Raw genomic sequence first — 22013 nt, forward strand, 5'->3', positions numbered from 1 at the left:
CATATTCTGGAGGAATGGGGGAATTTGACTTCCAGGTTTGGCTCCCAAAGTTGATTACACATTTTTTCAATGACTTTTTAAATGGAAAATTTAATCCTTGGAGCAGAGACTAGACCCAGACTCCCCATACCAAACCCCTACTCCAGGACAGTATCGTTTTGGCTAGAATGTAGAATGAGAGTTAGAGCAAGTGTAAGGAAGCTAGGAGCGCTCACGCAAGGGGGAACAGTTGTGTGTAGTTCTAGATAGTGGATCTGGTTGTGAATTACTGCTGTGTTTTGGCAACCATCTCAGGATTATGAGTAAGCATCTATAGATGCAGGAGGGGCAGGATTTCTGAGACACACTTCTCTTCAGTGTTTTCTGTGACTTTGATGAGTTTCAGTCCTGCCTGTTCTGACGGTTGTCAAAGACCCCTTCCTGGTTCCTAATTTACAATGTGTGACTTAGTTTCTTTGCTAGAGTTGTGAATTCCACTTATGGAGGAGCAGACCTAACTCTGGGGAGCTGCTGTCCGTGGTTGCCCTCAAAAGTCTTTTCAAGGAATGGGGTCTCACCAAGCTTCTTCTCACAGCTTCCCCAAAGAAATCCAGTCTGGAGTCCTAGAGGTTATTTCTCCTCCTGCTTCTTATTATCCAGAACTTTCCAACCTGAAGAAAACATTTGGGGATTCAGAGGACAGAGTAAGGTAAGATAGCTATATAAAACCTAAGAACTTTGCTAACAGTATAAAATGGAAAATTCTGCAAAAGTCAACGTTGTTTGAGCTGATAATGTTTCTATATTTCAGAGCTAATGGACCTCAAGTGTACTTTTGTTAAAAATTATTACACAAGGGGATCTTGACAAAAGCTATGCTGCACGTCAGCTTCAGGGTGAGAGCCAAGGCTTCTCCTTTGGGTGTGGACTCTAGGCATCCCACAGGTTTTAAACCAGATGGATAATGCCAAGAGGCGGTAGGCTAGATGATCTGGTCATAAAGGAAAAAATAGGAAAATGTTTTATGTGGCAGATGAGGGAGAGGCTCTGTGAACACACAAAGGAAACCCCATGTGGCCCCTTAACTAACCCATAATGACTACTGTGGGTTTAATTACTGACCTAGCTTCTGGTGATCGTGGACTTTTTATGCTACTGTTAATAATGTATCCTAACTGGTGATTTCATTCACTTATGTGCCCCAAATTCACTGAGACAGAGATTCTAACCTAACCAAATTGATTTATTGGAGGAAACTAATTTTCTTTTGATCAACAATCACTTATCAGAAGCTACCCCAACAGTGCAGCAAGAGAGCTGCAGTACTGAGAGTTTAGGTCGAAGGAAATCAGCAAGTGTATGTATGCATGTAGATTGGGTTTATAGATCAACCTTATATCTTTCAGAGCATAAACACGTTTACATACTTATAGTTAAGTTTCAGATATTATTAGATTTGAATCAGATACACTTTTATGTTAATTAAATACTGATAAACTACTCTCTAGTCTTTTAGCATTGATTATCAAACATCAGCTTCATCCTCTGGTAAAATGAGAGACTGTACTTTGTAGAAAAAAATCTGTGTTTACATTTAAACCTGAAAATGACGTTTATCAACCTGTTTTCTGTGCTGTTCATCAGTAAAAGCACTTAATTTTAGATCTTTAAATAGTCATTGTGTGTTGATCTCTACTGTTCATAATATAATGAGTAGAATCTTTACGTCATTTGACACAAATATACTTGTCAGACGTTTTGTTTCAGGCTGCATTGATACAGATAAAAATTTTTTGCTTAGTTAATGTTCACTTTTATAGGAAAGTCAAATTATTTACAAATGTTTACACTGATTATAGAGGAATTTTTATTCACTCAACAATGAGTTAGAATACTCAACCTTACAGTTTTACTGTAGAGAAAAAAATGCAGAGCATTAGAAATGCTTTTATTATAGATATAACTCTTGCAACCCCCCCAAAAAGCTTATCAGAATTTGCTGCTTATGTTTAGGTGGAGAACTAAACAGAATTTGGATTATAGCTTTTTAATGCTATATGCCCAACCTAAGGGAACATTTTATTTACAGGTATGTTCACATTATCATTAAGTAGCTGCAATACATCTGTACTGATTATTAGCTTTGGCAATTTTAATTTGTTTCAAAGGCCTCAATAAAAACAGCAAGCTATTGTCGTCATCTGTGTATTTTGCCTGTGCTCTTTACAAGCATCCACGTATTTCTGTGTTTATGTAAGTCTTGCAGCCAGGTACTATTTGATTAAATCCATTTGTACCTTCCTGTCATTTGTGAGGTCGAATAACAAGGTAACTGAAGCATGAAACCCTTATTTGATTAGGTTAAGAAAGTCAGAGTTTAATGTGTTTTCACTTGGTGCAGCAAGACAGAACAGTCGTGGTAGCTCCAGGTTATAACCCAGATCACCGTGAACCAAAAAACCCTTACGGATAGGGAAACATACCGGTATAGTGATACTGGAGACAAGGTTAAACTGCAAGTTGGTACAGATCCTAAATTCTCCAGAAGATTTAGAGTGTTAGGCTTTAAGAAGATCCCCATGCATTCAGGCTTAGGTTTAGCCATCATTCTAGGTTTGTGCTAATTTGCACTTCATAAAGACGATAATCACCACCAGAGATTCCAAAATTTATCATGACTCTTCAGTAATGGAACAGATCCATAAAATTTCATGTAGCTCATGAATGTCAACAGTTTTAACTAAGCATTTTGCTTAGTTCTTAGTTTTCCTGGGTCTTCTCCTGCTCGAACAGGCCTCAGACTCTGTATCACGTAAGTACATCACAAGGTTCCCAGAAGCAGGAGAGAAGACCGCAAGAGCAGGCTCCTCGTACAATTCTTGTCAGTATTTAACACAAATGCATTTGAGCTGGGCTACTCAAGAGTCTGTTCTCAAATTTGGCATAGGCACTCAGAAGACGGGAGGACAAAGAAAAATGTTGTCTATTGCACAGTTAAGGTTTGCTGGAAAATGAAGTATTTTCCTGTCACTTTCGTGTATTTTTAAGAACGCTACCCAAGTTTACTAAGTGCACTAGAGCATTAAGGCATGGGAAACATGGTGAAGGGAAATGTTAAGCACGCTGCCAGACACTTAATGTCTCTTTCTATTATAAAGTTCTCCAAGCATTCATGTTTGCATGGAAATGACTTACTTAATGTATTTGTATTTTTAAAGAAATTTGAGAATATGTGTTTTCTTATCTGGGACGTTATATAAGGATGAACTGTGTTACTCGGAGCAAAGCCTGGATTGTGACGGCCTGGTGGTAGTTATGGCTCCATTCAGAATTTTCTTAGAAAGAAACTGTGCTTTCCTCATACCGTTACCACTTCTTCAGTACATCCATTTCTTCATTTGTGTGTCCAGTCTGCAGTTACTTCTGTAGCACAGATGCTGGTCTACCCAGAAAATACTCTGTAGAGTACAGGTGAAAAGAAGGAACACATGCTGCCATAAAGTTAGTCATGATCTCCCTCCATTTGGAAGCCTTGTATTAATGGAAAGCAAATAACTTAAAAATCCCTTTCCTCAGCCTGGTACAAAGATTTACTTCAGTAATCTTAGGGAAAACTTGAAGTAGCTTAGATTTTATTTACTGTTTTGTCAGGAATTTGGGTGACTGGTATTCACTTCTGAATTTTGAAAGAAGATAAGCATATGCAATTGCTCTTGATGTCTACAGGATATCCTGAGCCAGGCAAGATCTTAGCTGAATCAAGACGTAAACACTCATTCTAGGACACTGCTGAATCAGGATTTAAGCAAGTAGCTTTGTGAAGTCCATTGAAGCTAACAGGGTTACACTGTGGATGAACTTTACCTACTGATCAAACATAACCTTTGAAAAAAGACAATAAATCCCATCAGTCATCTCATCTCATCTCATCTCATCTCATCTCTGCTACTTGAAGCATCTCTTCTACTTTGCCTGTCTTTCCCCCCCTCCCCAAACCAGCTACTGCTCCTTTTGGGCTTTTTTGTGAAGTTTTCTTAATCAATAAAAAAGCTAAGAGAACTTTGAAATACTTGTTTCCACTTTCACTATTCCTCCTGGAGTCCACCAGAGCCCCTTGAGACACTTGTAATAATGTCAGAGGCAATATAATGGGATCTTACCATAGCTGTAAAAGCAGGCATTCGAATCCTTGAATAGTAGTGAGGAGATGCATTTGTTCTTTGTGTCCGTATAGACTTAGTTCATTCTGAAGTGATAAAACATTTCAAATCTGAAAGCACCTTCGAGAAACTCAGATACAGCAGTTTTTGGGAAGTGTTTTCTACTAGCACTCGGGTGAACCAAAAATAAAACATTAAATAAATCTTTTAGTATCCTCAGTTAAAATCTGAAATAAACTTCAAACTTAGTTAACTGAACTACTGCTATGCTTTTTTCACCTCATGAGTTTTTCCCTTGTGGAGGCTGGGGGAGCTTTGTGTATTCATATATAACATATATGTATATACTAGTAATATATATTGCCAGCAGCACTTATCTGTACACCATTATTACAATATCTCTAGTGTGTTTCTCTAATGGTTTTAAGGCCTGAGCAATAGCTCAGTGAAAGTCATTAGGAGTCTTTGTATTGATTTTTATTTTTTTCTCCCCCTCTCCCTCCGCCCCCCCCAGACTCTAGGTCAAGCCTGTTCTTTGGTACAGTTCCTAAAAGGAATAACTTTCATGAAAGCTCATTTTTAGCTGAAATTTTCTTTATGCTTGTACTAAAAAAAAAAAAAGATGTTTATGGAATGAACTATTGGAGGTTTGTTTTCTGTGGAAAATGAGAGAATAAGATTTTTCAGCTTAACAGTCTTCACATATTCATTGAATGCTGATTCAAAATATAAAAATACCCTAATATAATTTACAAAGGAAGATACTTTCCTATCTGATGCCTACACTTCCATTGTATGCTACCACTTTTTTGTTGCTTCTTCATTTTTACTTCTCTTAGACAGATAACCCACATAAGAAAAACGCATGGAAACCCATTTATTGTCTGTCATTTAGGAAATTTACATAGCCTTGCTATTGTGCACATATCTTTTTTTCATCCCAAAGTACTGATGGGTGAAGGGAAATTAGCTGCGACCGTGCTCTGCTGGCCTTCTCATGGCAATGGGGCAAATGGACTACACAGTCCATATCTTAAACTTCCTGATCCAGCTGTGTACAGCCACTGTATGATCTCCTTTGGTAGATAAGAGCATATGAAAAACAAGTGGCTGTAAGCTGAAGCCAGAAAAATTCAGATTAGAATTAGGGTACCACGTACTAAACGTTCAGGATAATTACACATAGTATTACTGAAAAAGAACTGGTAGTGAAATCTCTACGCAATGGCAGATGCTCTTCAAGAAGATGTGCTTTAGTTGAACACAAATTACGGGCTCAGTACAGGGTTGAATAAACAACTTCTAACGGCCTGTGCTACACAGGATATCAAACTACATTCTCCAATATTCACTTTTAACTGCCAGCTTCAGAAAAGGCAGTTTCAGACTTCTCACTGTGCAAAACTTTCAGTTCATAACTACACTCACACCCACTTTGCATCACATCCTCCATATTTTTCATCTTTACTACTTTTGTATGCTTTCTTCTAGTGTTTCTTGATATGGTGGTCTCACTAGGTTTTTGAGATACTCCTCTCTCTGCCTTTCGTCCTTTTTTGGGTGCCCCTCAATTTCTCTTTAAGGATTCTCAACTCTCTTTGATTTCTTGCTCTTCTCCCTTTACATCTAGCGACAGGATATCCTCTTAGCTCATTTAATGTTATGCAAGATTTCTTGTAAGTTGATGTTTTGGGTTTTTTTTTTTTGTTGTTCTCTTCTGCATAACTGTCACCTCAACACAATCCCCAGGTCTCAGAATCTGTTAATAAGCATTCATCTTGATCAGTTCATCTCCATCTATCTATTTTTTGTTATCTTACCATCAGCAAAAGCTGACAGAGTCAAAACACATCTCTTAATCTTTTCTTTCAAACTTCATTGTACGTCTTCCTGGGTTCACTGTTGGCAATGCATTTCTCCCCTGCCAGCCCTACGCTTGTAGTAATGGCCAAATTCAGCTAAAAGCTGTGGGCCTGGCCTCTCATGCTCCTGCTGCTGACTCTGCGCTGAGTCAGTTGAGGATGCAAAACCAGCAGGAAACCATGCATTTTTCTTCTCATAGCATTCATTTTCTACCAGAATCATTAACTTTCTGAATCAGATTCCAGCGCCACCAGACAAGCACCAGGGCCAATGAAGTACAGCAGTTAGATTAAATTAACTGTATCATTACACTGCATCCCAACAACATTTTCCTGAAGGCTTAGCCTCCTCTTCCTGTGTTTTTCACACCCATAGTGAATTCAAACCCTGAATTACTTGCTCCTTAATTATTTCTGGAATTCATTTATTTCCTTTGTGTCATTACCTCTAAACTCCTTGTTTGGACTCATTATCCTCAGCTTTAGTAACTGGAACAGCTTCTGGCTTTTCAGATCCCCCATTCTTCTCTGAAAGCCATGCAAAAATGCAGCCCAGGCCTTTCCCATTTCCTTGATGGATGTCAGTCTCCTCTTCCGAGTATCCTTTACCTGGCTCTGTTGCTGTATTCAGTGTCAGCCTTTACAAAGCCTCTATGTATTCCTGTCCTTCAGTGTGCTTCGCAGCATGTTCCTTCTTTCGTGACTAGTATTCCCTGAAACAACTTGCTTTGTACTAGCGTCTCAGTAATCATCCACAGTTCTTCTGTGGATCCTTTTAGGTACGATAAAGTCTGCCCAGGCTACTTTACAGAGCTTTTAACCATCTGCTTTAGACGCCTCTCTTTTCAAACAATTTGCTCCTGCTGCTTATCAATGCTTACACAACTTCAGTACAAACTGTCTGCTGTCTTCTTCCTTAACCTCTATCTTTTTGCTTAATGTTTTCTTTTAAGTGAGATCTCTTTAAGGTAGGGAGTCCTCCTTTCTCGAAAAAGTGAGAAGCACTCATAGTGTTATAGTCACTCCTGTAAATAAATATTTAATGAATGATACTGAAACAGAGATATACGTAGAAGCTAAATAGCAACCCACTGTAGTTTGGCACAACTTCAGTACACGCTGTACAGCAGTCAAACACAATGCAGTTATCACTGACATGGCAACATCACTACCACTTGCCTTCTGGTTTTTTGTTGCTTTTTTTTTTCCCCAGCTGGAAGATGATATTATAGCCAAACCTGATTACATTCAAAGTATAAAAAACTTTGCTGCTGAACAGTCCCAAGAGTGGATGATTCTCGAGTTCTCCCAGCTTGGATTTATTGGTAAGTATTAAGACCTCAGCAGGGTCAATTGGATTTGGAGCTGTGTAGGTCGAGTAGGTCTCACTCGGGATTACGTTTCAAAGCATGGAAGGACTAACATATCAAAACTTCCTTGGTTCTTCAGGAAAGCTCCCACTGAAAGTCTTTTACTTTCTGTGCTCTTTAAAACTGTCATTTTAATGCAGAGTCTCCTCAGCACAGGATCTAGTAGGTGGGTTCCCATAAGAAGCAAGTAGTTCCACCTCGGGGCACTATGTGCCCCTGTAGCGTGTAGTCTTCTTTTCAAGAATGGAATTTGAACAATCTATAAAAAATCCGCTTCCTTTCCTTTGTGGAGCAGAACATGCGTCCCATATCATAGGGAAGGGTTTTTATTATTTTTAGTAGTAAGTTTCTTTTTATATTTTTTATTCAGTTCTAATACAATTTACTTGTGATAACATCTTGTGTTAGGTCAAACAAAGAAATCTAACAAAATCTGCTAATGCAAATAGCAAGAGAACTAAATGAACAATGACAGTATTTTAAAAGCAACATTTTTCATATCTACGTCTTAATTTAAAGATATTCAGTATAGTATTGCCAGTGAAATTGCATGTCTAGCATTCTGAGGAATTATTCAGACTTCGTTTCATCTGAGACACTGATACAGGTGACTGGCAGATTTGTGTTTGGAACTAAGATATAACTGCATGCTTAATTAGTCAGCTGGTTGACTATGTGAGAATATCTCCAGGCATGGAATGGAAATCTTTTCAAAATCCCAACCAGCTGGAGGATAAGCAAATCTCCAAAGCTGGAGCCTGTGTGAAATTTCTAAATAGTAGAATTACATCCATGTGTTTAAGGCTGGAGTAAACATAAAGCTGGTGATTTTTGCACGGCAATAAAAATGTCTGAATATGCAACTTCTTGTCTTGCTTTCAGGAAAATTGTTTAAATCAGGAGACCTGCCACTCATAGTGGAATTTTTTCTCATGTTCTATAAAGATAAGCCCATAGACTGGCTTATAGACCACCTGCTCTGGGTTAAAGTGTGCAATCCAGAAAAGGATGCAGTAAGTATGTCTATGAATTTATGAACATAAGTAATATTCAAACAGTCTCAGTGACAAAATAATTTATTTTCAAAAAGCAGAATAGAAATCTCTCAAATCTGACTTTCTTTGGAATTTGTGGGGAAAGATCTGCTGCAGATCTGCACAGAGTGGCACGGTGTTTGAGCCCATTAGGGCATGTGGAGAGGCCTGACTCACAGAAATTCAGATTTCCTCACCAGAGCTGGTTTGCCTCCGTCAGCTCAGAACACGGACAGCACAAGCTCACATCTGCCTGCAGCTGGTCACATAGGCAACCCTCCAGCACCAAAGAAAATTTTGAATGTGTAGATCTGTGTGGACTATCACTTCTCATAATCTGCTGCTGACCTTCTAATATGAAAGTCAGTACAATTTTACAGTCACAGTTGTTCTGAATTTTGCATTACCAATTCCTTTCTTTCAGGAAGCAGAACTTAAGTGTTTTGCTTTAAATCTTTTACTACCTGGGAAAAAAATTGACTGTTTGCCTGAAAAAAAAAAAATGCAGGGAAACATGTAGATCGAATGAACTAAATGATACTTTTCACTGAAAATGCAAGAAACACTTGTGTTGAATTGCAAAGGTGCCATTTCTAGCACTACAGGTGAGCCCAATGATATGTTAAGGATTTCTTTATGTCCTTTTGCATTCTTTCTCTTGCCAGTCTTTGGTGCTGGTCATTACTGGCACTCTTCTTGTATAACAGACTGTCCCATGGAGCACTGACCAGAGTTTCTGCTCCTTCTTGGTTTTTACGGTTCAAGAGTTTTATTTGATTAGTGTAGCCAGTCCCCACTCCAGGTGTTCGCACATGTTACTTTTGTGTTGATAAAGAAGGAAGAAGAGACAGATAGGCGTTGTGCAGAGTAGGAGATTGAGGGGAGTGGAACAAACAAGCTTCAAGTTTTACTGTGTAACAGAGGTGACTCCTGGGGATAGCAGAAGGTCCCTGGTTTTACACTTAGTAATGCCACTGAGGAGTCTTCATTGCCACTTCATACAGATAGGAGTAAGCTTTGAAATCCCACTCCATGGGTTAGGCCAGCTCATAGGAGTTAGCGTGAGCCTCAAGTACCTCTAATTTAGGTTCTTGCCTGCCTGTGATAACAGAATAAAAAAAGAAAGATACTATTAATGTTAACATCACCCATTCCAGATCTGTCTAACATGTGCCAACTTCCATCCGATAGATGAAACATTTTACTTTTATTTTTTAAATTACTGTTCTAGCTTCTAAGACCTGATTCATACCTAAAACGAAGCTGCGTTCATGAAAGGCAGGCAGGCAGGCAGCTCGTGCAAGCCTGCTCTGGCCAGGCCAAAGCAGAGTGGTATCAGCAAGTTTCTAGTGAGTTTCACTTCTGCAATTGCAATTTCAATTGCTGTGGGTAGCAAAACCCTATTGAGACAAGTCAGTCTCACGCTGCCCTTGGGCGGGAATGACCGGTGGCGTGACCTGCTGGGACTATTCATGGGAATGCAGAAAATGGAGGCTGGAAGGAAGACAGAGATCCCAGCTGCTGCTCCTCCTCTGCTTGACAGATTAAAGCAGCGGACTTTCCTACAGGCGCCAGAGAAGGCAAGCTGACAGAAATCCTCACGCTTCCCCCTTTCCAAGCAACTAAGAGTGTCACTAAGTGATCACACACTATGCCTCACAGGAGGGTCAACGGGGCACCTGTTCGTGCCTTTTATGGGCCATCCTGTGGTGATGGGTGTTTGGCACATGTTTTCAGCTGAGTTTTAACATACCAAGATTCAGCTACAGCTGCTCACCAAGTTGGAAAAGGCAGTTTGTGATGATCAGAGCCATCAGATCTCTGCGTGATTCAGAAACTTCATCATGTTTGCCTCCTGTGAACCATCATCCAGTTCTGGGGTCTCCAGTACAAAAAAGACATGGATCAGTTAGATCGGGTGCAGAGCAGGGCCACAAAAATGATCGGAGGGATGGAACACCTCTCCTATGAAGAAAGGCTGAGAGAGTTGGGGCTGTTCAACCTGGAGAAGAGAAGGCTCTGGGAAGACCGTATTGCAGCCTATCAGTACTTAAAGGAGGCTTATAAGAAGTACTTTTTACCAGGGCCTGTCATGACAGGACAAGGGACAACAATCTTAAATTGAAAGAGGGTAGATTTAGATTGAACATAAGGAAGACATTTTTTACGGTGAGGGTGGTGAGACACTGGAACAGGTTGCCCAGAGCAGCTGTGGATGACCCATCACTGGAAGTGTTGAAAGTCAGGTTGGACGGGGCTTTGAGCAACCTGATCTAGTGACAGATGTCCCTGCCCATGGCAGGGGGTTTGGAACTAGATGATCTTTAAAGGTCCCTTTGAACCCAAACCATTCTATGGTTCTGTGACCATATGCAGTGGCATGTATCTATCAAGTGTAGTGGGGACTAGCAGGCTGCAAAGATGGGAGCCCTGACTCAACACGGAGCCTTATCTCAGTTTCTGCACAAATGACCACACCAGTCCTGCGCTACTGATTATTCTCAGCTGCTACCATAAGTAGCTCTTTTGGTAGTGCTGCCATAGCATAAAAGGAGACATGCTGGAGACTACATTATTATAGGGGATGAACTGCAAACCCTGTCAGGAGAAAGATCACTAATTTATTTTCTTACAATTTTTTTCCTGGCAAAAGTATAGTCTGCTTTTCAAAGAAACAGCTGCCAATAAATCAATTTGCATGTATTGTGTTTTTACATTGTTTTGCTGAACATCTGCTGTGGACAAGCATAAAAATACTTAGTATTTTCTGTAGCCTTCCAGGTGGTTTTGAACTTTTAATTAGTACTTCTGTGGAAACCATAAATCCCCCATGAGTTTTGGTGTTTAAGCCAGCTGAGTGAAGACTTTATCACTTCTAGCTTTAGAAGGCATTGATACAATTTATGTAACATTTTTCTTTTATAAAACTGAAAGCACTTGATTGAAGAGGTAAACACATCACCCTCTCAGATCTAAAGATGTGAGACATGGGATACAGAGAAGTTGAATGATCTTCCAAACTCATACAATAATTCTGTGGCAGAACCGAGAGTACAATCCAGGGAGTCTCATTTTAGCTCTGTTCTATGCCATTATGCTTCATTATGTCTCATTAATTATTGTAGCATGTTTGCTTCATTGTGTCAAGCTACGCTGCTCTGTAGATACAGGGCAAAAAATTACATTTAAAGAAGTAATTTGCTATCATTCAAAAATCAAGAAACTCAGAAATTAGTACCAATTACAGTTACTTAATTCCCCGGTACATGTCATGTCACAAAGTGTACTGAACTGGAAAATCAGGATTGAAATACAGTATCTAAGGGCTTTATGTAATTATAAGAGAACAGATACATAACTTATAGTATAGTATAGTACATTATAAACCTCTCAAACATAGCAGAAATAGCCAAAATTATAAAGATTGAAATGTAACCAGAATCTATCTCAAGAAGGTCAGTTTTGGTCAAAATAGTTTAATTAGAATGATATGGCAAGGCCAAGAGTTGAAATGAAATTTGCCAGAAACAGTTAAAAAACATCAGTTTCAGATTTGAGGTCCACTTTTGTCACTCTTGAGGTGTGATTGATGGTATACAGTGCAGGAATCCCTGAATTAGATAGAGGTGGTTGAGCCTTCAAATCTGCATAGCACCATGAGTGGAATTACGAGTTTAGGTCTAGAAACAGTGTATTTGAAATAAGGTGACTGTTAATCTAAGGATTGCTCATTTAAATATGGATAGAAAACCTGGACCCATACCCTCAACTGCCTAATGAAATTGCCTTGTGGAACTTAGTTTGTCTCTCCTTTATTTAAATAAAACTTCACTCCCTTTTACTTTCTTTCCAGATACACTGTGAAAAGGAAAAGGCAAAATTACGTATCCGTGCTAAACCATCTCTGTTTCAGCATGTGGGAATTTATTCTTCATTGGCTGGGAAGATACAGAATTTGAAAGTAAGGATGAGAAATTAATGCCATATTTCTAAATGACATGCTTGTGTTCTGACTTGTTTCTCAAATCAGTTTCAAGCATTGCATCTTTGGCATTAGATGGCATTTCCATATCCAAGGACGTTGGTTTGCAGATTTGGGGGAGGATATTGATCTGGCATCTAAACTGCAGGTGGGGCACACTGCTTCTGCACAAACATCTTTGAATCTCTAATCTGAACACTTGTACCAGTCATAGTAGCATTTCATGGCATGTAGGAACGCTCTTCACAGCACAAGGTTTCATGTGCTCTGCACTGTACAAACACAAATGGCTACGATGGTTTGTTTTGGCCGAATAGTCCACACTACCAATACTAGGGACTGCTAAGAAAAAGGTATTACTGGCAGGACAAGGGTGCCGCTATCGTGACGGCCATAGATTTTTTAGGGAGAGTTTGGAGGGCAAACAGTGGATCTACCACGTATCTGATAGGACAAGAGCAATGAAGCACCAGACCTCAGGGATGTCCTGATGGCGCCATTTAAGACTAGTCATGAGATCATTCGAATTGCTGTATTGGATCAGACTACAGGTTCACATAGCCTTTAGCAGAGACCAGTATCGGATGTTCTGGCAGAAGGCACAGTAGACAACTATGAAATAGCCTACTGTGGAGAAGTTTATTTTTAAATCTAGGCGACTGAGAAATAGTCAGTACAGCTCTGTCTATAAACTGTAACATTGAGTCTCAGTGATTACACTGAAATTAATATTCTATTTCTATTAGAAATAGATTGTATATTTTTTGACACTGAGGTAATTACTTTCTGGAATAGCTTCCTGTAGTAATTCAAGATATTGGAGCACTTTTTTTTCATTGTATGAGTGAAATTACATTTCTTTATATCCAATAGGATAAAGATTTTGGCAAAAATGTGCTACATAAAGTACATAATAATCCACCTGCAAAAGTGGATACAAGCCTAAGAACATACCAGCAATATACCTTGGAAAAAATTTATAAAGGAAAAGACTGTTTTTGGGCTTCAGCTCCAGTGGCAGGGGACTACATCAGCTTCACCTTTTTAAGTCCACTAAAAGTCGAAAAGTAAGTATTACATGATATGGAATATGGAAGCCTACACATACCCAGTCTGGAAATGATTGAGTCTGTTCAAAATCACCAGTGCTCAACTGTTCACATAAACCATAGCCTCGTTACGGACAAAAAATCCATGATTTGCTCTTTATCTGCTCCCCTTCTTGAATTCCCCTCCTGAAATACCTTTCTTCCTTGGTAATTGGAGAGCTTCTTAAATTTTTTTTCCTTTTATTTCTTCAGTTAAACATTTTGCATTCTCTTATGATAATTCTCAAAGGAATTTGTTTTTAACTAATGAATTTCATCAATGGAGTCAGTGAAAGCTTTACTTGTACAGTTGTCAACAGAAAGGCTGTTTGCATGATGTCAAGTCAAAGGCCATGTCCCAGACCAGACATTTATCAGCGTAGGTGGAAGCGAAGAGAAAATATCACTATTGTGGGGAAATAATGTAGAGTGAATTAATAAAGGTGGGATTCAGTTGAAGATTCAGAGACTTGAATGTAGGTGTTTACAGTAGAGATCTCTACGTAAGATAGGTGTGTAAGCTCCCACTATACATGACAGATAGAGATCCACTTGATACAGTTAGTGGAAGCTAGACAGCTATTCACCTCATTCTCTACTCGGTCACCTGAGTCAGTTGCTAAGTTTCATTGACTGTATTGAGCATATCTCCATTGCCTGTAATGAGAGCTTGAACACTTGGGTCACAGTCAGACTTCTAACTTCACATGTTTGGATCTACAGCCAAGTCCCACCTTGAATGTTTTTCTCATTCTAAAAAAAGAAACTATCATCTTCTCTGTTTTCACACCATTCAACTTGGGTGTCTTTGAAAGGAAGACACCTGTAGCTTCTGTTTTTCAGAAGGACTTACTCTATGAACAATACAAATTGAGGCTGGCACCAAAAGAAGCAGTCCTGCTTGGTTCAGGAAAGTTTCTTCTCTCTGTGTCAGATTGGAGAACAGATCTGAGTTAAAACTAACCTAGCAAGAAATACGGTTCCAGGAGAGTCTCTCTGACACGAATTACCATAATTACCATGTCTGTAATGATACTCAGAGAGAAGATTCCTTCGCTGTTGTTACACTTCCTCCATTAACTGGTCACAAAACTAAGAGACTTCCATTTCTGCAAAGATTGTGGATTTCTCATTTATTTAAAAAAAATCTAAGAAAGCAAGTCTGTATCTCTATCTAGTGAGCTGCACTAAATGACAGTTGTTATAAACACTGGCGTTCTGTGATCAACGCTGTTAATTAACTGGTTTATGCTTTGGGAAACTTGGGTAGCCTATATTTTTGCATTTTCCTGTTACTGGGAAGCTGTACTGGATGAAGCTCACTTACCTATGGTATTGCCTAATGGCTGGTCCCAGCCCCATCACATTGCTACCTGTGAAAATGTATAGTTAATCCTATAATATTTGGCGGTCTTCTTAGGTCTTGATTGTTTGATACCAGAGGAGGGAGGCTGATCCTTTAACTTTCCTTAGCTCTTCTTGGATCTAAAAACCTAAGAACACTAATGCCAGAAATGTAAAACCAAAAAGGGATTTATTTATTTTTTTAAAATCCCATAGGTGTTTTTGCTTGGATTCTCGCTTTGACAGTGCTGTTGCTCATTGGCTATAAAGGAGATTATTTAGAAGCACCTGAATTGATCAGTATTGATAAAAAGGGGGCATTCTCTTGGCATGTAGCATATGGTCTAGTAGAAACAGGGATTTTTGCTGCCATTGCATTCCAGAAGCCCATCTCACCTCGGCCTTGGGGTGGTAGGACCAGATCAGAGGGCAGATCTTCCTAAGCCATTTAAACCTGGAAAGTTAATTTATTTGGGACTTGAGCACTGAAAAGGGGGAACACCTGCATTCATGGTTCCAGAGAAAGATGGTTTTAATGCTTGTTCTGTTTAAAATGAAAAGCCTCTAGTATGGTTTGGTCACACATTGGAACGTTTCAATGCCTATTTCTGTTCTCTGTAGCCCACAACTAATTAGAGAAAAGGTATTTGAATCTTTCCTTCAAAACTGGAAAGAATTACTTCCGTAGAACTTTTCTAAAGTATAAAATACCTGGAAATAATACACCTTTATCATCAGGTACTTCTTCAGAAGTGGAAACATGGAGCACCCTGGCGATAAACTGTTTAACACTACCGTGGAAGTGTTGCCAGCTGATGTAAGTCTCTTATTTCCAACTGTAATACACAGTGCTGTTTCATTTTAAGAATGGTGTTCAGCATAAAACGTCATGCCCTAGAAAGTATTTCTGGAGATTTTATTGTTTTATTTTTTACAGGAAGTGCTAAGAAAAGAACTGGTTGACAATGGAAGTAAATTTAACTACCCAGCAACCAAAGACGGATATTTAAAAATAGGTAAATTGTTTATTGTCACTTCAAAAACAGAAATTTTGTTCTTACGTATAAAATGTTTCTGCATTTGAGAATTTCATTAACTCAGTAATAAACACAACATTCCAAGGTGAACTAGTAAGGAAAAGAAACTCTTTGCGCTACTGCATAATACAGCACGTGATGTTTGACCAATGACTATCCTATTTCGTTTTAAATAATGAAGAACCCTGCCAGCAGTGGCAAAAGCCAAGGCATCTAATTAGAAGAAAAACTAATTGCAGTCTCTGCAAGGTGTTAATAGGATAATTGATTCTGGTTTGGATTTTGCAGCCTTAGCTGAAGACAAGGATTTCTTACGATTGTGACAGCATTAACTCGTGCTCCAACCTGAAATGAGATGAAGCATAACGCGATGCACCTTCCCCCTTTTTGCCCCCACCCCTGCTTCCCCTTCTTCCTTCCTCAGGGTGGTGTGTGACTTCGCTTAAACGAACTGCAGATTCTCCACATGCTTGCCAAGGCCTGGTTTCTACTATTACCTAAACTAAACCGCCACTATGTGAACAAAAACGGACTATTGGGAGATCTGCTTTGCTTGCCACTTTCTTCTGTCTCTTCTACCACATAATTGCTCTTTTCTCCCAATGAACCACTTTCACCTCACCAACGCTTCGTGTCTGCTTTGCTGTGCACCTCTCTCCCACCTCCTCGTGGCTGTTTTGCTCTAATTAGAATCATAGAATCATAGAATCATTAAGGTTGGAAGAGACCTCCAAGATCATCGAGTCCAACCATCAACCCAACAACACCATGTTAGAGATCCAAACCGAAATGCTGTCAACTCACAGTTGCACATGCAAGTTGATAGGAAATGAATGAATATCATACCTGGGATGAGTATTTTTCATTTGTCTGCAATGATTTTATGCCATAAACTTTAACAAGGTTAGTTAAAAAGCATTGAACTAGTGAAGAAATGTATCAGAATTGGTCCATGATTCCTAATGTATCTTTTTAAAAATAATCATACTTCTCAGAAAAGCTCTTTTAGATTATTTAAAGCGACCATGTGTGCCATACGTATATGGTCACTACTAACATATTTAAATTTATTTTTTAACATTTGTAGCTATAGGGTCTTTATTTTCTTGTATTCTTCTCCAGCTCCTAGTTGCTGTAACTGAAGGAATGAATCTTTCTTCTTGTTTATAGCTTTATCTTTCAGTTGTTATTGTTTGACTTTTTCCAAAAGATTTTTCCCCCTAATGTTGTGTCCCTGGAGTTAATTTATAATTTGTAATTTAGAGCTTTTGCATAAGTTCACTTGGAAGCACATTTCATTCTAGTATTGGAAGCGTATTTCTTTCTAGTATATGTTTGTTTGGGTCTTGTTTTATTTTTTATTTAGGGGCTTTTGAAAATGGGATTGCAGAAGGCAGTATCAATCAGTCAATAGGAAAAATACAGGCTATTCGTTTATCAGTCAATTCTGATTCTCCTGTGTGGGCAATACTTAGTGAGGTAAGCGTGTTAATAAAAGCATTTCAATTAAAGCTTTATTAAATGAGTTTCAGTTCTTCCTACCATATAGTATTGATAATCATTAATTTTTATTAAATTTTGAATGGGATTTTGTGTGGAAAAACTCACACAAGTGGAGAATTATATTAATTATTCAGGGAGGAAGTTAAAATTACTTCATAGAAAAAGTGCTGGAAATGCTCCAGTGGGATGATTTTCCAGTTTTTGCAATGCTGTAAGTATAGCCAGTAGAATTTGGGATAAACAAACCAACCAAAGGAGACAGGGAGGCTTTTCTAGCTTTTTTCAGTCACCATCTTGGATATTAATTATAATATGCAAACATTTTCAGATGAACATGTGAGTTTTTTATTCTTCAAATGTCTCCCAAGTGTCTGAATGTGTGCGAACCCAGAAGTAGAAAATATTCAGCAGAAGACACTGAAGAGAATTACTACAGCCTTAAACTATAGCCATAGTTGGAAGGAGGGAAAAGCTGATGTCTTAGGCAATGCTTCTGCAGATTTTAGAAAATAACATATTTTGTTTTTTTCAGGTACTTATCAAGACATCTGAAAACTGAAAAAAATACATTTCTGACGTGTCGCTTGTTACAGATTGCTTGAAAACTAGGCTAACAGCAACAAAAAACTGGCTGGGTAAAAAGAACAAATCCAAACCCATTTGATTATTGATACTGTGTATTAGGAAAGAGTTAACTATTAAATCTTTATATAAAGAATATTAGAAGCTATAAAAAACCTGATTATGTTAGTAATTTCTATAAAATGTTCTTATATATGATTAAGGTTTCATATATAAAAATCTCACCTTAGTTTGACAACTTTCAATATATATTATTATAAACAATTGATAAGGCGTTACAAGCTGTCTCAGGGTCTAAAGCATAAAAGTATGATAAGTTTCGCCAGAACTAAAAATACAGACATTTTTGAAAAATATTAAGGGGACAGTTTTCAACCAGCTCCACTAAGAACACCAGTCAATTTTGGAGGGAAAGTAGAACTGAAAGAAAAGTTGTCAATATTCATTGCAAGTATTTAGAGCAGTCCACAGAGACAGGAACAACTTTACAATATGAAAATGTAAAATCTCAAAAGATCTCACACTTAACAGAAGTGTGTTTCAGCCTTAATGTAGCATAAGTTATGTTTAATTTTTTTTTTTAAATGGGAAGTGCCTACAAGTTACCATTTGAATAACTTGAAACTTAAACAGGTATTGTTCAGAGGATTGTAAAACTTTTCAGTGAATTGTGCATTGAATTAACTACAGGAAATAATAAGGGTATTATGTATAACTATATTTTTGTAGAAAGAAAATCTATTTAAATAAAATTTTGGATCCTATAACTTGATAATGAGTATCTACTGATATTAAATCTTGGTCACAAGGCAAAACTCCATATAAATTGGAAAATGAAAGGTAAACCACAGTAGTCTCCTTTGAAATGTTTTCGGGAAATGACAGTCCACCTTGGACACCTACCCGTTAATGTGCAGAATTCCTGTATTACTTCCTTGGCACTTGAAGCACGACTGCACCCTCATTCTCCCGCACGTGCATTGCATCCTAACAGCAGACAGCGAGAAATAAGCTGCATTGTACACTTTTGCATGGATTTGTATTAAATGGGTTAAATTAATGTAGAATTGTATTCTTAATGCAAGAGTATTTTTATTTAGAATAAGATGAAATTAATTTTCTTACATTAAAACAGTTCAGAAGGGTGGTTTTTTAAAGACCACCTCTAATAATATTTTGATAATTTACAGCATTCTTTATATACTGTGGTGCTATATATATGTGCGTGTAGGTATCTATATGTACGTATGTATGCATGTATTTCTTGGACCAAATATTGCAGCCTTCATGAGGTCAAGAGTTTAATGCAGGTTGAGAATTAATGCAGTAATCCAGAGTGCTTAGAGATACACGGAGGGACACCTTTATCCATCAGCACTTAAGAGTAAAAAGAAGGGTTTAGTGAAACTGAGACAAGTGGATGGTGAAAAAGCAGTGGCTAAAACTGCAACTAGGGAAAGAAGGGAAGCAAAGTGGCTCTGCATCGAACTACCTGGCACAAGAAGGGCAGAGCCGCCTCCCTCTGACCATGCTCAGAATCGCCTCTCAGATCGTCTTTTTCTCTGCTGATAGGAGTCCGAGACATTTCGTCACGAGAACTTGTACTAGGGAATAAAACACAGATTACATTAAGGGAAGACAAAATTGAGTTCTCGGAAGTCATTCTCTCTCTTAACCTGAAGTGCTTAATCCCCAGTGCATCTCTGGGGAAAAACAAACTGAAGTGAATAGGGCTCTCTACCCAAAAAGGCAAAGCAGCAGATAACCTACAGAACACTTGGGTTTTTTTCCTGCAGAGCTTTAGAAACTCGTATGGGTATGAAAATTATTAAAGCGTAGGTCTTCTCCTGATGCCTTAGTTCAGTTCTTAGTATGTCACAGCTTTTAGTACCCTCACTGAAATCGCATCGTGGCATGGGGGTTATCTTCATCTTCAGGATCTCGTCAAACGCTTCAGAATGGCAAGTTCTTGTAAATGTACTGTAACTCTGTAGTCTGAATTGCCCTCTTATAAGGCCTGTTTCACCTGCCATCAAAAGATGAAAGAAGTAGAAATCGAAGTAGAAAGAGCATTTCTTGTAGAACATTTTGCTAATTAAGTGCATGAGCTAGTACAAACGTAAAATCTTCTTTTGCCATTGCTTTCACTGCAAGAGTGTCACAAGCTGGAAGCAGCGTCTGCATTCAGGCTTATTACACTCACTTATTACAGGGAAGTGTCACTGTAAGGAGGAAATTTCAGAGCGATTATTAATCAGTGAAAACACAGAAAATACTAAGGTAATAATTTTGTAACCAAAACCTCTTATTTTCACAGTGAAATGAGATTTCACTCTAACTGTTGAGGCATAATTTCAAAAAACTCATCAGAATACCTGAAATTATATTAGGAAGTGACGGGACTGTTTGTAAATACTTTGTAAAGATAAATTTTCCATTCTGTGCTGCCAGCTTTGTGCTTCATTCATTCTGTTTCTGTTTTTACGTATTTTACATAACCATTGCAATCACGGAATACTCTTCCCATCACTTCGATGTAAACGAGGTTTTAAATGTTGACATAGTAAATAATGAAGGCTTGCATATGCACCGTTAAAGTAAAATTTTGCTTAGTCCTGATTCTTCTCTGTGCTTTGTGGAGTGCAGAGGTTTCTTGCACCGTCTGCAGAACCACAGCTCCACTATAAAACCGAAGGAACCTCACGAGAGGAACCAGGATTTTCACTGAAGAAGTGATAGCTGAATAGTGAGCCGTACAGCCCCAGGAAGTTCACGACAATGGACTGTAATGGAAGTACACTTACGTACTTTTGCATATTAATAGCAACAACCACCACTGCCGAGTGAATTAGCTGGGTTTGCTCACAACAGTTTCTGTTAGACAAGGAGAGGTTACAGAACACGTGCAGCTTCCTTTCCACCCTGCAAGCAAGTTCCTACCTGTGGTTTTCCATTTAATAATCCTACGCGCTGAACCTGCACGCGCCTTCGCACACCACGGCTCTGAGGCCAGTTTAAAGGCTGCAAAGAGGCCTCCTCGTGGGAAGCTTCAGTTCAGGTAACGGATCCATGGGATGAGGAACATCCTCTGACTTTATGGGTGACTGGCTTTTGCAGCGTAGGCATTGTGATTGTAACTGTAAAACACAGGCAGTAAGCCTAAGTCAAAAAAGAACTATGAAGGGAGTTTCAGATTCCATACCAGATCACCAAGCTCCTTCAGCGGGAAGTTTTACTTCAGTAATTTCATGTGGTTTAAAACATAGTCTCGAAAACATTGACTACCTCAGGCTCATTGTACGTGTACCTAATCAGGTTAAGTGCCTGTGTGGGAAGAAAGCACGTTTTTCAAGCTAATTCAATATTAATGACGGTTTATTCAACCCATTTTGATTTCCACTGGAGCACAGTTACTCATTTCTCTGAACGGTGTGTCTCCATTCTTGTCTTAAATCTTTTGAGGGACTTTTGAAAGGGGAACGCTAACATTTGTCTTCAATACAAAAGGCAATGACAAACCTGGCTTTACCGATTGTTTTACATGTTTTTATTTCCACTAATTATGTGGGCCCCTAACCTCAACACTGTCACTATGACTTTTTGCACAGCTTAGTACAAGCACACATCTACTGTAAATGCTAATGGGTGCTAAATGTACACTGAGAAGAGACTAGACTCTTAACAAGAATATCTATTAAAATTAATTAGGAGATACTTAGTCCAAAGTTGAAGTTGTGTTTGCTTACTGAATTTAAAACCTTCTCTCTCGCATGTTTGAGGAAGTAAGTGGATAGTGTCCCATACACAAGGATCCCAATTTTCCCCAACATTTACTTTTTCTATTACTCATAAGTCAGACATTTGTTAGCTACATTACTGGTTGCACAACCCAATTGTCTTGTCTGAGAGTGTTTTGGGTTGTGGGTTTTTTTAAAACTATTATTTATTTGCATAAATGTAAGATTCCAGATAAATCTTTCATAGATGCCTTACAGTGAACAGTAGGAATATTAACAATTAATTCTGCAGTAAGCAGAAATCTTTAATTCTGCAATCGCTTCTAAAAGGATGT

At 38.5% G+C, this 22013-nt stretch overlaps 1 protein-coding gene across 1 annotated transcript in view; it reads left to right on the forward strand.

The window, feature by feature from the left end:
• Positions 1 to 17918, forward strand: part of MGAT4D (MGAT4 family, member D) — a 27602-nt gene extending 9684 nt beyond the window's left edge. Inside the window, exons 5-14 of the mRNA XM_009328768.1 lie at positions 575 to 688; positions 1993 to 2068; positions 7215 to 7326; positions 8254 to 8384; positions 12259 to 12366; positions 13261 to 13454; positions 15558 to 15636; positions 15757 to 15835; positions 17223 to 17335; positions 17892 to 17918. Of these exons, the coding sequence (XP_009327043.1) occupies positions 575 to 688; positions 1993 to 2068; positions 7215 to 7326; positions 8254 to 8384; positions 12259 to 12366; positions 13261 to 13454; positions 15558 to 15636; positions 15757 to 15835; positions 17223 to 17335; positions 17892 to 17918 (1033 nt within the window). The remainder of the gene's footprint in view (positions 1 to 574; positions 689 to 1992; positions 2069 to 7214; positions 7327 to 8253; positions 8385 to 12258; positions 12367 to 13260; positions 13455 to 15557; positions 15637 to 15756; positions 15836 to 17222; positions 17336 to 17891) is intronic.
• Positions 17919 to 22013: the final 4095 nt, after the last annotated feature.

The sequence above is a fragment of the Pygoscelis adeliae genome, unplaced genomic scaffold (assembly GCF_000699105.1).
Source record: "Pygoscelis adeliae isolate BGI_AS28 unplaced genomic scaffold, ASM69910v1 Scaffold66, whole genome shotgun sequence".
NCBI lineage: Eukaryota > Metazoa > Chordata > Aves > Sphenisciformes > Spheniscidae > Pygoscelis > Pygoscelis adeliae.